This window comes from Neofelis nebulosa, chromosome 6, assembly GCF_028018385.1.
Source record: "Neofelis nebulosa isolate mNeoNeb1 chromosome 6, mNeoNeb1.pri, whole genome shotgun sequence".
Lineage (NCBI taxonomy): Eukaryota > Metazoa > Chordata > Mammalia > Carnivora > Felidae > Neofelis > Neofelis nebulosa.
This window is the reverse complement of record NC_080787.1, coordinates 82,063,977-82,080,184: the sequence shown is the minus strand read 5'-3', so window position 1 is coordinate 82,080,184 and position 16,208 is coordinate 82,063,977. Positions and strand designations below refer to the sequence as shown.

General features: G+C 37.8%; 1 protein-coding gene across 4 annotated transcripts in view; it reads left to right on the top strand.

The window, feature by feature from the left end:
* The window catches only part of RARS2 (arginyl-tRNA synthetase 2, mitochondrial), an 82,337-nt gene that overhangs the window by 6,685 nt on the left and 59,444 nt on the right, over positions 1-16,208 (top strand). For all 4 annotated transcript variants that reach the window (XM_058734673.1, XM_058734675.1, XM_058734674.1 and 1 more), the window contains exon 2: positions 8,482-8,555. In XM_058734673.1, the coding sequence (XP_058590656.1) occupies positions 8,482-8,555 (74 nt within the window). The remainder of the gene's footprint in view (positions 1-8,481; positions 8,556-16,208) is intronic.

Sequence of the window (16,208 nt, the reverse complement as noted above, 5' to 3'; positions counted from 1 at the left end):
AAAGTTCTAAAAATCATCCGGTGATTCTGATGTTCCTCCAGGCTTGATAACTACTAACTCGGAAAGACCAGGAAACCTAAAGGTATAGTGCGGTGTGGTTGCCACACTTTACTGCATATTAGAATAGACCAGAGAACTTTTTACATCCTGTTCCCCAGGTCATACCAGCATATTTGGCTGTGGGAGCCAGGGATCAGTGTGTTCTAAAGATTTGTGAGTCATTCCAATGTGGACTGTGCAACAAAATGTGGGAACCATAGTTATAATGATTAAGAACATTGACCATGGAAGACACATGGGTTTAAATCTACTCTCTCCTTTGACAGGTATGTAAGTTCTCTGCCCCTTCTGTAAAATCTGGAAAATTATTTACTTTATAGTCTTGTCATTAGGATTCAGTGAATTCAAACAGTGTTTAGTATTGTACATAGTGTTTAGATTATGTTTGGTACATTGTATACATTCAATAAATGTTTATCATTATTACATTCTGTCCTCAGAATTCTGAGGTTAGGGTATTTTGAATCCCTCCTCACACCACTACAATCCCAGAGCCTTTATAAAGGGGGACTAATTTTGGGGCGCCTGTGTGGCTCAGTTGCTTAAGCGTCCGACTTCGGCTCGGGTCATGATCTCACGGTTCGTGGGTTCGACCCTGCATCAGGCTCTGCGCTGACAGCTCAGAGCCTGTAGCCTGCTTCTGATTCTGTGTGTGTGTGTGTGTCTCTCTCCCTCTCTGTCTCTCTCTGCCCCTCCCTTGCTCACACTCTGTCTCTCAAAAATAAATAGTCAAGGGGGGCGGGGGAAAAAAAATAAATAGTCAAAAAAAAAATTAAAAAATAAAGGGGAACCAATTTTATCCATTATTCTAGGTGAAAGTTTTAGCCCCACATGAAGTTAGATAACCAGAAAGCCACATATCTGAACCATATGGCTTCATTTCCAAAAGGAATCTTTTTAACAGTACTTTTATATAAAGTTGTGTTTTGGTAAAGAAAAAAAATCTCATTTTTGCAAAAATAATGTGTGGTCATTGTAAAGAATTAAGCAATACAAAAAGGTGCAAACAATTAAAAGGAAAACCTCCTCCATAAGTAATCAGTATCCACATTGGTTGAACTTTATTTTAGATACATTCCTTGGAGGATATACACACAGAAAAAAAGGAAGACTATATATGCTTTTTTACAAAAATTGGGCTGTATTGTAATGGGCTTTTGAGGGGTTTTTTTAATTTTGTGATAGAAAATATCCAACTACGAACTGCATAATAGTATTATGATTCCCCGTAACCAAAATGCTGTTTTAAGTTGAAAATACTAAACAGTTTTGCTTGTGCTTAAAGAAAAAGAAACCAAAATGTAACTCAAAGAATTATTGCTATATTTCCTAAGTGAGTCCTCTACTTTATGAAAAGAGATTTTGAAAAACATTACAATTCGGAGTCTTTTTAAAAATTTTTGATGCTTCAAATTTAGATAGTATCAATCCTTGCCATTAAGAAATAAGGACATTAGCACTTTTCTGGTTGGTATAACTTTCCTCTACCTTTCCTAATTTGGGTAACTTTCTCAAAGTGTGTAGCACTTACTGTCTATTAGCCATATCTGCACAACTTGCTTCCTATTCATTTTACATTGAATTGGATAAGATGCTTCCTTCCAATCCTCTTACCAAGGTATGGCTTAATTGGCTGGATTTTGTTGTAAGCAGACCTTCCAGAAGGGTTCATGGTGCCTTTTTTTTTTTTTTTAATTTGTTGTTTTAAAGAAATTTTGACTTCTCAAATAAAATAACCCTAGAAATATATAGAGGAGGTTTATATCATTAGAAAATTAGCATGTTTAGAAATAAGATCAAAAATCTTCATTTTAGAAATAAAGCAATAACATCAGATTCATTAGTTCTGATTTTGAATTTAATCCAATGTTATTTTAAAACATGAATTTTCATATGTTGGCAATTCAGATTAAAAACAACTGAGCAGGTGAAACAAACATATCGGTTTACAACTTCTCTTGTGGGTGAATCTAGTTGTGTATAATATCATTACTAAATTATTTACTTTAACAAAGATCATGGTCTTTGTGGTTAGATAATATGACTACAAAGTACAGTACATTTATTTCATCCCTGGAGTTTTCTTGATTGGGTGCTTTATTTTTGAAATTTTGTAACTTAAGCAGAATGTGTTTTCAGTGTTGAATTTTCCCTATTATGCTTTCCTGACCTAGTAATTTATATTGATCTATAGATTCAGTTTTTCTTTTCTTAATAAAATATTTCATCATGGAGAAAAATATAGTTGATAGGTACCCACCACTCAACTTAAAAAATAAACTATTACAAATACTATTAAATCTTCTGGGTACCTATCCCTGGCCAAAAACTCTTTCCTCACATGTAAGATTTTGTGTTTATTATATCTGTGCATGTCACTTTCTACCTATGGATGTATCCCTAAATAGTATATTTTTGCAAGTTATTACATTTAATGTAAGTGGTAATTGTGAGAATTACATGAGATGATTCGTTTTCAGAAACACCAAATAAAATTGTTCTGTCTAGTTAACAGTAGGTTTACAACCTACTGGAAATATGTACCAGCCACCCCCCCCCACCCCCACCCAGAGGAGTCCCAAACCCATGGACACTTCACTTCCTGGTTGTTCTTAACCCTCTCCATTTCATGAGCTTATTTTTCATGGGCTTTGCAACGAGCGTGCGCCAAAGAACTGGCGTCTCTGCATCACCTCAAGAAATGTACATTTATTCCAGTCAGACTACTTTTTGCCTTACATGGGCATAGGCGACTTCCAGGTAAGGCTGTAACGTCTGTAGTACTCAACCAAAGAGGAACCAGGGTAGAAGATAAATTGTCTGCTGTAACTGCCCCAAGTGTGCCTGTCCATCAGACACTGCTCTTGCAAGAAAATTGATTACAAGCCTCACTTCACTGTGCTCCAAGTCTCCCCATCCCTCCTTTGATTGGGTCAGTGGGCTCATTTCTCACGGTAATCAAACTGTAATCATCCTTCTGCAACTTGGGTTTTTTGTTTCTTAGCCTCAATTTCTTAAAAAAGATATATCTGTAATAATGCATGGAGAGGTCTAGTTCTTTCATTTTACTGCTTGGTGTCATTGTAGTAATATACCACAATTTAGATTTAGCTCCTCATTTCAGGGAAATTGTCCATTTTATTGAGTATTCTGCCTTATCTCCTGTCACTTTGGTCACACCTTGCTTGGCTCCAGCTGCCACTTATGTGACTGGTTTCACATCTGCCTCCAATCACTTATTTCTAACAGCACCTCATCTAGTCTAATAGCCTCCTAGTTCCAGCCTATGCCCAGTTCAAGTGTGGCAGAGTTAACACCCTCAAAGACAGCCCTCACGGGAGCCTGGGTGGCTCAGTCAGTTAAGTGTCTGACTTCGGCACAGGTCACAATCTCATGTGGTTTGTGAGTTCGAGTCCCCCACATTGGGTTCTCTGCTGTCAGCACAGAGCCTGCTTCAGATCTGTTTCCCTCTGCCTCTTGCCCACTTGTGCACGCTTGCACTCTGTCTCTCTCCTAAAAATAAATATACATTAAGAAAAAAATAGCAGCCCTCAATCAATGGGGAATGGAAACTCCTGCTTCCTATTTTTGGATAGCCAATTTTGGTAGATACTGTGTGTGCTTTTTGGGAGGTGCTATGGAAATTCAGCCCTTATTGCCTGTAGCAGTGACCTTGACAGCAGTCTTTAACTTTTTCTCCTTCCTTCTCACTCTTCTCAATCTGCCCTCAGGAGTCACCTCCCAAATAAACTACCTGCATATAGTTCTTTTCTCAGGCCTTGCTTTTGTGAGAGTCAAGATATATATCTATGAATATTTCTTATTTTTCATGGGTTTTGTTGATTTCATCTCTATAGTTTCTGATGAGAGAAACCAAGTTAGGAACCCTGCTACACAAGACTGCTCCATTCTGCTTCAGACTCTTGCATCTTTCCTTAGCTATCAGTTTTTGAAGAGTGTGACTTTGGGTTTTATTTCTCTATCCTTATGTTGCTGGAGTGCTAGAGAACCATTGTACTTATTTTCCTGTCTTCTTCTTTGCTGCTCTTTTGTGTTTTGGGGACACCAATTATCCTAAGGTTGGATTATCTTATACAAATTTTATTTATTGTCTTCTAATTGCTTTCATTTGTGTTTTTTAAAATCTGTATTCTCTAATTATCGGCCTTCTGTGTCTTTCTTTTAATTATGACTCTTCCTTTGTGTTTCTTAATTGTATAATAAAAATGATTATCAATTTGTATTTAATTTTTAGATTCCCTTTTTATCTTTTTTTGTCTTAAAAATCCTTATTGTGTTCACAAATCTTGAAGACTTTGGATGAATGTTTTGTATTCATTCGGTTTTGTTTTTTTTTTTTTTTAATTTTTTAATTTTTGAGAGAGGGAGAGCACGGACAGGGAGGGAGACAGAGACGGAGACAGACAATCTGAAGCAGGCTCCAGGCTCCCAAGCTGTCTGCACAGAGCCTGATGGCAGGGCTCAGACTCACAAATCATGAGATCAAGACCTGAGCCAAAGTCAGACTTTTAACCGACTGAGTGACCCAGGTGCCCCTAAACAAGAGTTCTTTGACCATCTAGACTTCTGTCTCCTCCCTCCCCATCTCTTTGAGTTTGCCTGTTTGTTTTACCTACTTTTCATCTTGATCATGCTTGACAGCTCTGCCCACACTTTGTTTGTTCCTGCATTGTATGGGTGACTTCATTCTCCATGTGAGATTTTTTCTTGGCTCGCCTTGCTTTTATGATTACAAAAAAATATAAAGTCTAGGGATTTCCATTCTGTCTCTCTGGTAGGTAGGTCATGGTGACTTGGATACATTACTCATGAACTCTGACTTGGCATATTAAATTTTTGCTGGCTTGCTCTAATATTTTTTTCATCTTCCTATAAAAGTTCCTCCTCTGATTCTTACTGCCCATACAAAACCATATTAGGATCTGCTCAGGGCACATGGGTGGCTCAATTGGTTAAGTGTTCGACTCTTGATTTCAGCTCAGGTCATGATCTCACGGTGGCACCGAGCCTGCTTGAGAGTCTCCTTTTCTCCCTTTGCCACCCCACCTGCTAACACTTGCATGCTTACACACATTCTCTCCCTCCCTCCTTCCCTCCTTCCCTCCTTCCCTCTGTGTGTGTGTGTGTGTGTGTGTGTGTGTGTGTGTGTGTGTGTGTGTGTGTCTGTCTCTCAAGAAAAAAAGAATCTGCTCCATTTAATTGGGGAATATATTGTTTCCATTGGGAGAAAACTTTAGTGTGCTGCTCTAGAATCTTCACTTCTGAAAAGTACTGGAATTCACTTCTCTGTTTTACTCTTTCTCTCCCACAGCTCTGTAGCATCTTCCTCTGGTCATATAAATAATATGTCAAATAAAATAATGAATTTATTTTTTTCTCTCCAGATTGAGGTATTAATGAGAATTGTTAATTCAAGTTAGGAGCCTTGCCAAACAAGGCTGCTTCATTCCTCTTCAAAATCTGCTGTTTCTTTTCTTGGCTGTCACTTTTAAAGTTTCTAACTTTGAGCAGTGCCTGTCCTGTATATTTGTTGCTGGAGAACCAACAATCTACCCTTTTTATTAGCTACCATCCTTTCTTTCTCCTCTCCATTCTTCCATCCTTTTCATTTTAATTTGATAATGGGTGGGACGTGGGAGATTATGTAAAGAAGGCTTCCTTCCACTACTTCATCCCAGGGTCTTTCTTTAGGTTTTTTGTTTTGTTTTTAATTATGGGAAAACCTATACAATATAAAATTTACCATTTTAAGTATTTTTAAATGTGCAGTCCAGTGGAATTAAGTACATTCAGACTGTTGTGCAACCATAACCATCAACCTTTTCCAGAACTCTTCATTTGTAAAACTGAAACTCTGTGCCCATTGTAAACAGTGATTCCCCATATTTCTCCTTTTCCCTCAATCTCTTTATTTTGGCTTTTTAATTTACATCCTATAATAATGTTTTTGTGCCTCTGTAAAACTGCTATTGAAGGTATTTTCTATTTCGGTATTTATATCTTCATGTGACTATAACTTGGTCTTAGAATTTACTTTTAGGAAAAGTTTGTTGCCAGGTAGTACTGTACTGTGTAGTTATTCTTTTTTACTGGAAACAAAGTTTTTTGTGTTTTTCATTGAAATGTAAACATTGTATTACCTAAGTTCACAACTTATTTGTCAGATGAAATCCTTAAAAATTCACCTTTGTAACTAAGTTTTTTGTTTTTTGTTTAGCCAGCAGACTTTAGTTGTACTTAAGATAGAAAATCTAGGGGCACCTGGGTGGTTCAGTTGGTTAAGCATCTGACTTCAGCTCAGGTCATGATCTCACGGTTTGTGGGTTCGAGCCCCACATCAGGCACTAAGCTGACATATCAGAGCCTGGAGCCTGCTTCAGATTCTCTGTCTCCCTGTTTCTCTGCTCCTCCCTGCTCGGTCTTTCTCTCAAAAGTAAACAAACATTAAAAAAATAAATAATAAAATACCATTTATTTATTATTTTTAAAAAGTTTAATAATTTTTGTGAGAGAGGAAATGCAGGAAGGGCAGAGAGGGGGACAGAGGATCTGAAGCAGACTCTGCTGATAATGATGACATTTGGGATGATGGTGGGGAGCCTGGAGCTGATGGCCAAGGAAGAATTCTTGAAGATGTCTTTGGTGCAAAAAGGTGATTTTATTAAAGCATAGGGACAGGACCCATGGGCAGGAAGAGCTGCACTGGGGTTGTGAGGGGTAACTCATTATATACCTTCAGGTCGGGAGGGGGTCAGGGATAGAATAAGTCTCTAAGGTATTTTGGAAGCAAGGTTTCCAGGACCTTCAGGGAGTAGCGGTTGCTAGGGAAACACCATTTTTTACTGTTTAATAAAACCTCAGTCCTGAGACTCTTTTTTTTTTTTTCCAACGTTTTTTATTTATTTTTGGGACAGAGAGAGACAGAGCATGAACGGGGGAGGGTCAGAGAGAGGGAAACACAGAATCTGAAACAGGCTCCAGGCTCCGAGCCATCAGCCCTGAGCCTGACGCGGGGCTCGAACTCACGGACCGCGATATCGTGACCTGGCTGAAGTCGGACGCTTAACCGACTGCACCACCCAGGCGCCCCAGTCCTGAGACTCTTGAGATGCATATCAGGGGGCCATAAACTGGAGTGTGATTGTCAGCATATATCTTGGGGCAGTTGAGATAAAGGAAGCTGACTTAACAGGATTCTGGAGGTTGGGATAATGTTAAGCTAAGGTTCTGTTTTGCCCCTAGCAAAGGGTCATCATCGAGGCAGCTGAGCTCCTAGAGGGAGGTCACTCTGTCAGTTTCAATGACTTCTCAGTGGGTTGTATGCAGTAAGGGAATATAATGTTTCATTTGCCTTAGTTTCCCACATTACCATGGCAAGCACTTAAACCTCTTTCCTTAGTTCTTGGGTAGCCAGGAGTGTCCGAGGAATATCACACATATTCCACCTGGGGGAGGAGGGGTCTGCCAGCCTATATATATTTTTTTTAATTTTTTTTTAAATTTTTTTTAATGTTTATTTTTGAGACAGAGAGAGACAGAGCATGAATGGGGGAGGGGCAGAGAGAGAGGGAGACATAGAATCGGAAGCAGGCTCCGAGCCATCAGCCCAGAGCCCGATGCGGGGCTCGAACTCACGAACCGTGAGATCGTGACCTGAGCTGAAGTCGGACGCTCAACCGACTGAGCCACCCAGGCGCCCCTTTAATTTTTTTTTTTTTTAACGTTTATTTATTTTGAGACAGAGACAGAGCGTGAACGGGGGAGGGTCAGAGAGAGAGGGAGACATAGAATCTGAAACAGGCTCCAGGCTCTGAGCAGTCAGCACAGAGCCCGACGCGGGGCTCGAACTCACGGACAGTGAGATCGTGACCTGAGCCAAGTCAGACACTCAACCGACTGAGCCACCCAGGCGCCCCTCTGCCAGCCTGTATTTTGCCCTCAGCTTGCCCATGCTCCTCCATCAATAGCAGTGAGCCCGATGTGGCACTCAAATTCACAAACCGCAAGATCATGACTTGAGCCAAAGTCGGACACTTAACCAACTGAGCTATCCAGGTACACCTATACCATTTATTTTTAAATTTACAAATACAAAATTTATCCTTTTTGGTGAACAGTTTCTTTTGCTACTTTAAACCTCAACCACTGGCAACCACTGATCTATCCATTCATCATTCTTACAGTTTTGGATTTTCCAGAATGTCAAGTAAGTAAATCATACACCATCTAGCCTTTTAAGTCTGGTTTTTGTCGCTTAGCATAGTACATTTGAGACTCATTTAAGTTGTCAAGTATCTGAATATTCTTTTTATTGATAAGCAGTATTCCACTGAATATGGTACAAATCTAATAGCCATCTTTCTCTGTTCTTTTTGTTTTTGTTTTTGTCTTTAACATTAGCTTTCCAGACTTTTGGATCTTCCACCAGAAAACTTGATCAAGTCAATATCTGCAGTTCCAATTTCCAGAAAAGAGTTAAGTATATTTTTAACAATTTAAAATGTTGCTGACTTTGTCAATATACAAAAAAAAAGTTATTCTTCAATTTATAGAATAGACCTTGAAATTAACCATGGAATATGATGTAACCTATTATTCCATTGATTTAAATAATAAAATCTGTATGGTACCTACTCTGATGTGGTATATTAAATTAGAAGTCTCATGTTGTTTGATGTTTATGCTGTTAACTACAATTATGTCAAAATCTTTAAGAAAAATTAGGAACAAGGTCAAAATTTAATTCTGTGACAGCAAATAAAAGAACTAAGATTGTGGTTAGAATTTCAGGGTTTTGGGACGCCTGGGTGGCTCAGTTGGTTGAGTGTCCAACTTTGGCTCAGGTCATGATCTCACGGTTCGTGGGTTCAAGCCCCGTGTCATGCTCAGGGCTGATGGCTCAGAGCCGGGAGCCTGCTTCAGATTCTGTGTCTCCCTCTCTCTCTCTGCCCCTCCCTTCTTGTGCTCTGTCTTCCTCTGCTTCTCAAAAATAAAGAAACGTAATAATAAAAATTAAAAAAAAAAGAATTTTAGGGTTTTTGAAGGTATTTTTGAGATAATATACCTAGGTGCTTGAATACTGTTGTACTATATTTACCTGCTAGGTTTTTTGTGGGTTTTGGGTTTTTTTGTTTGTTTCCATTTGAGGACTCCCAGTGATAGAGAACTGTTGGTTACATATAACCAACCTGTAGTTGCTTTCTTGGATACAGGAAGATATCTATCTCTTTGTGAGTTTGGTTCTTCTAAATGATATTTATTTACCATTTGGCTACAAAATCTAGCCAAAATACCCTTTTGGTGAATTAATAATGATAAGAAATTAGCTACATAGTAGGCATTTAAGCCCTAAGCTTTGGAAAGATGTAAAGATAGAATTATCAGTATCATTATGTCCTAATATTTTGTCCACTTAACTTTGTCAAGATTTTAAGATAGGGTAGGATAAATATTATTGTTCTCAGAATAGGACAAAGAGATAAGTGGAAGAGGAAGAGAAAGGCTACATGTGGCCTTGTTGAAAGAATCTTTAAAGTGGCCTGCTGCAACTTGCTTTATATTAAGTTCTAAGAACAAAGGCAAGGACTGACAAGGGGATCTCATAATTACACATCAATTAATATAATATTCCAAGCCAGTTACCTATTTCATAAAATCTGTAAATGGCATTTTGCATAATAAAAATATCTGTTTTTATTTTATGTTTCAAAGACCTTTAATAAGATGAGCAATCTTGGCCCATCTTTTGAATACGATTTTCTTTACCTGCCTGAACCTCCTTTAGGTAGCTCTACTTTAATGATGCTATACTTATTATATCTTTGGTTTATACAAAATCAATATTAGGGGGGATTTCAAAATTTTTCTAGGCTACAAGTCTAAAATCCTGCATATTAAATTTATTTTAAATAAAAAGAATCTCTACTGCTTTGCCATCACAAACTTAAGTATCCTTTACGGTACTAAAATGCTGTTAAGTGTCAGGAGGCTTAAGTCCTTTTTGTTGTTGTTATCAGTATGGTTTACTTAATACCTTATGAATCAATTTCTTTAGGTCTCCTAATTCAATTATATATTCAACTGTGGTGGAATTTCTGTTTAATACTGATCGTAATACACAGGATTAATGACTTTGTTACCAGCCAGTAACACTCAAGCCAGTGAATTGCACTCTAATACCATAACAGCAATTCCTCAGAAGTAGTGGAAAGGTAGCTATTTCTTTTTAAAACCTTTTTTTTTTTAATTATAAACAATATAAAAGTAGGGGAATAGTTTCTAGAACCCCTCTGTGCCATCACCACCGTCATTGGCACATAGCCAGCTGTGTTTCCTCTGTACCTGTACCCACTTTCCTTCTTCACAATGGATTATTTTGATAGCTACATTAATTTTTCTATCACAAAACCAAAAGAGATAATCTTAAGGAAATTCAGAAAAATACAGAAGAATAAGAAGGAAAAACCCCCAATATGTTAACAAGTTGATGTAGTTTTCATATTTCTCTTTGAATGTGTCTTACAACTTTTATTTTTATTATTTTTTTTAATATTTATTTTTGAGAGAGAGAGTGTGAACAAGGTGGGAAAGAGAGAGAGGGATACACAGAATATGAAGCAGGCTTCAGGCTCTGAACTGTCAGCGCAGACCCCAATGCAGGGCTCAAACTCACGAATGGTGAGATCATGACCTGAGTCGAAGTTGGATGCTTAACCGACTGAACCACCTAAGTACCCTGTGTCTTACAACTTTTGAAAAAACATAGTTATAAAACTTCTGTATGTATGATTTTTGAACCCTTTTTCCTTGACATCATTCTTTTTTGGTAAATGTCACTTTCAACAGTGGCTACATAATACTCTAATGCTCCCCTGTTGATGGACATTTAGATTGCTTTCGGTTCTGACTTTTTACATAATTCACATTCAATACGTACCTCTTTAAATAGACAAAGCGGGGCGCCTGGGTGGCGCAGTCGGTTGAGCGTCCGACTTCAGCCAGGTCACGATCTCGCGGTCCGTGAGTTCGAGCCCCGCGTCGGGCTCTGGGCTGATGGCTCGGAGCCTGGAGCCTGTTTCCGATTCTGTGTCTCCCTCTCTCTCTGCCCCTCCCCCGTTCATGCTCTGTCTCTCTCTGTCCCAAAAATAAATAAAAAACGTTGAAAAAAAAAAATTAAAAAAAAAAATAAATAAATAAATAGACAAAGCAAACCTTCCTTGTAGATATATAACTAAAAGCTTCCTAAAAGGAAAACAGGGAAGTAATTCAATTCTGGTTGATCCACCCCCCATTCCCCACACATACACACTGCTGAAGCATTTATTTCTCTTTTGGGCCTTTGTTGCTGGCAAATAGCCCTTCATATAATTTCAGAAGTCATGTTTGAAATATTCCTAGTGGGAATTATTGTTAATAGACTAAAATGATGATTTTCTTTGTCCCTCTACCACTGAACAAATGGGAAATATTTGTGTTTCTATTGAGATAATAAAAATATTTTCTCAGTTAATGTAAATTTATATATTTATTTACTTACTTATTTAGTCAATAGTTAGTTACCGTATACTGCAACAGTAATTTCAGGAATAGTAGATTCCTTAATGCCCCTTACCCATTTAGCCCCCTTCCCGTAACCCCTCCAGCAACCCTCTATTCTCTATATTTAAGAGTCTCATGTCCCCCTCCCTGTTTTTATATTATTTTTGCTTCCCTTCCCTTATGTTCATGTGTTTTGTATCTTATAGTCCTTATATGAGTGAAGTCATATGATATCTGTCTTTCTCTGACTAATTTCACTTAGCCTCATAATACCCTTATAATACTCTACATCCACATAGTTGCAAATGGCAAGATCTCATTCTTTTTGATCGTCATCCATTGTGTGTGTCGTCCATTACATGTGTGTATATATATGTATATACATATATATACACACACACACACACCACATCTTCTTTATCCATTCATCCATCAATGGACACATGGACTCTTTCCATACTTTGGCTGTTGTTGATAGTGGTGCTATAAACATTGGGGTTCATGTACCCTTTCAAAACAGCACACCTGTATCCCATGGATAAATGCCTAGTAGTGCAATTGCTGGGTCATAGGGTAGTTCTATTTTTAGTTTTTTTGAGGAACCTCCATACTGTTTTCCAGAGTGGCTGCACCAGTTTGCATTCCCACCAGCAGTGCAAAAGAGATCCTCTTTCTCCACATCATTGCCAACATCTGTTGTTCCCTGAGTTGTTAATGTCAGCCATTCTGACAGGTGTAAGGTGATATCTCATTGTGGTTTTGACTTGTATTTTTCCCTGATGATGAATGATGTTGAGCATTTTTTTCATGTGTCGGTTGGCCATCTGGATGTCTTCTTTTGAGAAGTGTCTATTCATGTCTTTTGCCCATTATTTGTTTTTGGGGTGAGTTTGATGAGTTCTTTATAGATTTTGGATACTAACCCTTTACCTGATATGTCATTTGCAAATATCTTCTCCCATTCTGTCGGTTGCCTTTTAGTTTTGTTGATTGTTTCCTTCACTGTGCAGAAGTTTTTTTATTTTGATGAGGTCCCAATAGTTCATTTTTCCTGTTGTTTTGCTTGCCTCCAGAGACATGGTAAGTAAGAAGTTGGTGTGGCCAAGGTCAAAGAGGTTTTTGCCTGATTTCTCTTCTAGGATTTTGATGGCTTCCTGTCTTACATTCAGGTCTTTAATCCATTTTGAGTTTATTTTTGTGTACGGTGTAAGAAAGTGGTCCAGGTTCATTCTTCTGCATGTCACTGTCCAGTTTTCCCAGCACTACTTGCTGAAGAGACTGTATTTCATTGGATATACTTTCCTGCTTTGTCAAAGATTAGTTGGCCATACCTTTGTGGGTCCATTTTTTCTGTTCCATTGATCTGAGGGTATATTTTTTGTGCCATACTGTCTTAATGATTACAGCTTTGTAATACACTTTGAAGTCTGGAATTGTGATTCCTTCAGCTTTGGTTTTCTTCTTCAAGATTGCTTTGGCTATTTGGGGTCTTTTCTGGCTCCATACAAATTTTAGGATTATTTGTTCTAGCTCTGTGAAAAATGCTGGTGTTATTTTGACAAGGATTGCATTGAATATGTAGATTGCTTTGGATAGTATTGACATTTTAACAATATTTGTTCTTCCTATCCAGGAGCATGGAAATGTTTCCATTTTTGTGTGTCTGCTACAATTTCTTTCATAAGCTTTCTGTAGTTTTCAGTGTATACATTTTTCACCTCTTTGGTTAGGTTTATTTCTAGGTATTTTATAGTTTTTGGTGCAATTGTAAATGGGATCAATTCCTTGATTTCCCTCTCTGTTGTTTCATTGTGGGTGTATAAGAATGGAACTGATTTCTGTGCATTGATTTTTATATCCTGAGACTTTGCTGAATTCATGGATCAGTTCTAGCAGTTTTTTGGTGGAACTTTTGGGTTTTCCATATAGAGGATCATGTCATCTGCGAAGACTGAAAGTTTGACAACCTCCTCACCTATTTGGATGCCTCTTATTACTTTATGTTGTCTGATTGCTGAGGCTAAGACTTTCAATACCATGTTGAATAACAGTGGTGAGAATAGACATCCTTGTCTTGTTCCTGACCTTAGAGGGAAAGCTCTCAGTTTTTTCCCATTGAGGATGACATTAGTGTTGGGTCTTTCATATATGGCTTTTATGATCTCGAGGTATGATTCTTTTATCCCTACTTTCTTAAGGGTTTTTATCAAGAAAGGATGCTGTATTTTGTCAAATGCTTTCTCTGCATCTATTGAGAGGATCATGTGGTTCTTGTCCTTTCTTTTATTGATGTGATATCTCACATTGATTGTTTTGTGGATTTTGAACCAGCCCTGCATCCCAGGTATAAATCCTACTTGGTCGTGATGAATAATTTTTTTAATGTGTTGTTGGATCCGGTTGGCTAGTATCTTGTTCAGGATTTTTGCATCCATGTTCATCAGGGAAATTGGTCTATAGTTCTCCTTTTTAATGGGGTCTTTGGTTTGCGGATCAAGGTAATGCTGGCCTCATAGAATGAGTTTGGAAGTTTTCCTTCCATTTCTATTTTTTGAAACAGCTTCAAGAGAGTAGGTGTTAACTCTTCTTTAAATGTGTAGTAGAATTCCCATGGAAAGCCATCTGGCCCAGGACTGTTGTTTTGGGGGAGATTTTTGATTACTATTTCGATTTCCTTACTGGTTATGGGCCTGTTCAAATTTTCTATTTCTTCCTGTTTCAGTTTTGGTAGTGTATATGTTTCTAGGAATTTATCCATTTCTTCCAGATTGCCCATTTTATTAGCATATAATTGCTCGTAATATTTTCTTATTGTTTGCGTTTCTGCTGTGTTAACTGTGATCTCTCCTCTTTTATTCTGATTTTATTTATTTGGGTCCTTTCCTTTTTCTTTTTGATCAAACTGGCTAGGGGTTTATCAATTTTGTTAATTCTTTCAAAGAACCAGCTTCTGGTTTCAGTGATCTGTTCTGCTTTTTGGTTTCAATAGCATTGATTTCTGCTCTAATCTTTATTATTTCCTTTCTTCTGATGGTTTGGGTTTTATTTGCTGTTCTTTTTCCAGCTCCTTAAGGTGTATGGTTAGGTTGTGTATCTGAGGCCTTTCTTCCTTTTTGAGGAAGGCCTGGATTGCTATATACTTCCCTCTCATGACAACCTTTGCTGTGTCCCAGGGGTTTGGGACTGTGGTTATCATTTTCATTGGCTTCCATGTACTTTTTAATTTCCTCTTTAACTTCTTGTTTGTCCCATTCATTCTTTAGTAAGATGGTCTTTACTCTCCAAGTTTTGTTATCTTTCCACATTTTATCTTGTGGTTGATTTCAAGTTTCATAGTGTTGTGGTCTGAAAATGTGCACGGTATAATCTCAATCTTTTTGTACTTGAGGGCTGATTTGTGTCCCGGTATGTGGTCTATTCTGGAGAGTGTTCCATGTGAACTGAAGAAGAATGTGTATTCTGCTTTAGGATGAAATGTTCTGAATATATCTGTTAAGTCTATCAGGTCCAGTGTGTCATTCAAAGCTATTGTTTCCTTGTTGATTTTCTGTTTAGATGAACTATCCATTGTTGTAAGTGGGATGTTGAAGTCCCTTCTTATGATATTGTTATCAATGAGTTTCTTTATGTTTGTGATTAATTTATTTATATATTTGGGTGTTTTCACATTTGGAGCATAAATATTTGCAATTGTTAGTTCTTGGTGGATAGACCCCTTAATTATGATATAATGCCCTTCATCTCTTGTTACAGTCTTTATTTTAAAATCTAGATTGTCTGATATAAGTATGGCTACTTTGGCTTTCTTTTGTTGACAATTAGCATGATAAATGGTTCTCCATCCTCTTACTTTCAATCTGAAGATGTCTTTAGGTCTAAAGTGGGTCTCTTGTAAACAGCATATAAGTGGATCTTGTTTTCTTGTCCATTCTGTTACCCTTTGTCTTTTGATTGGAACATTTAGTCCATTCACATTTAGAGTGAGTACTGAAAGATATGAATTTATTGCCATTATGTTGCTTGTAGAGTTGGAGTTTCTGGTGGTGGTCTCTGGTCCTTTCTAGTCTTTGTTGCTTTTGGTCTTTTTTTTTCTTTCCCTCATCTTTTCTCCCCTCAGAGAATCCCCCTTAAAATTTCATGCAGGGCTGGTTTAGTGGTCACAAACTCCTTTGGTTTTTGTTTGTCTGAGAAGCTTTTTATCTCTCCTTATTTTGAATGACAGCCTTGCTGGATAAAGAATTATTGGCTGCATATTTTTCTGATTCAGTACATTGCATACATCCTTCCACTCCTTTCTGGCCTGCCAAGTTTCTGTGTAGGTATGCTGCAAACCTGATCTGTCTTCCCTTGTAGGTTAAGGACTTTTTTCCCCTTGCTGCCTTCATGATTTCTTTCCTTGCCTGAGTATTTTGTGAATTTGACTATGATATGCCTTGTTGATGGTCAGTTTTTGTGGAATCTATTGGGAGTCTTCTGTGCTTCCTGGATTTTGATGTCTGTGTCTTTCCCCAGGTTAGGAAAGCTTTCTGGTATGATTTGCTCACATAACTCTTCTACCCCTTTTTCTCTCTCTTCATCTTCTGGGACCG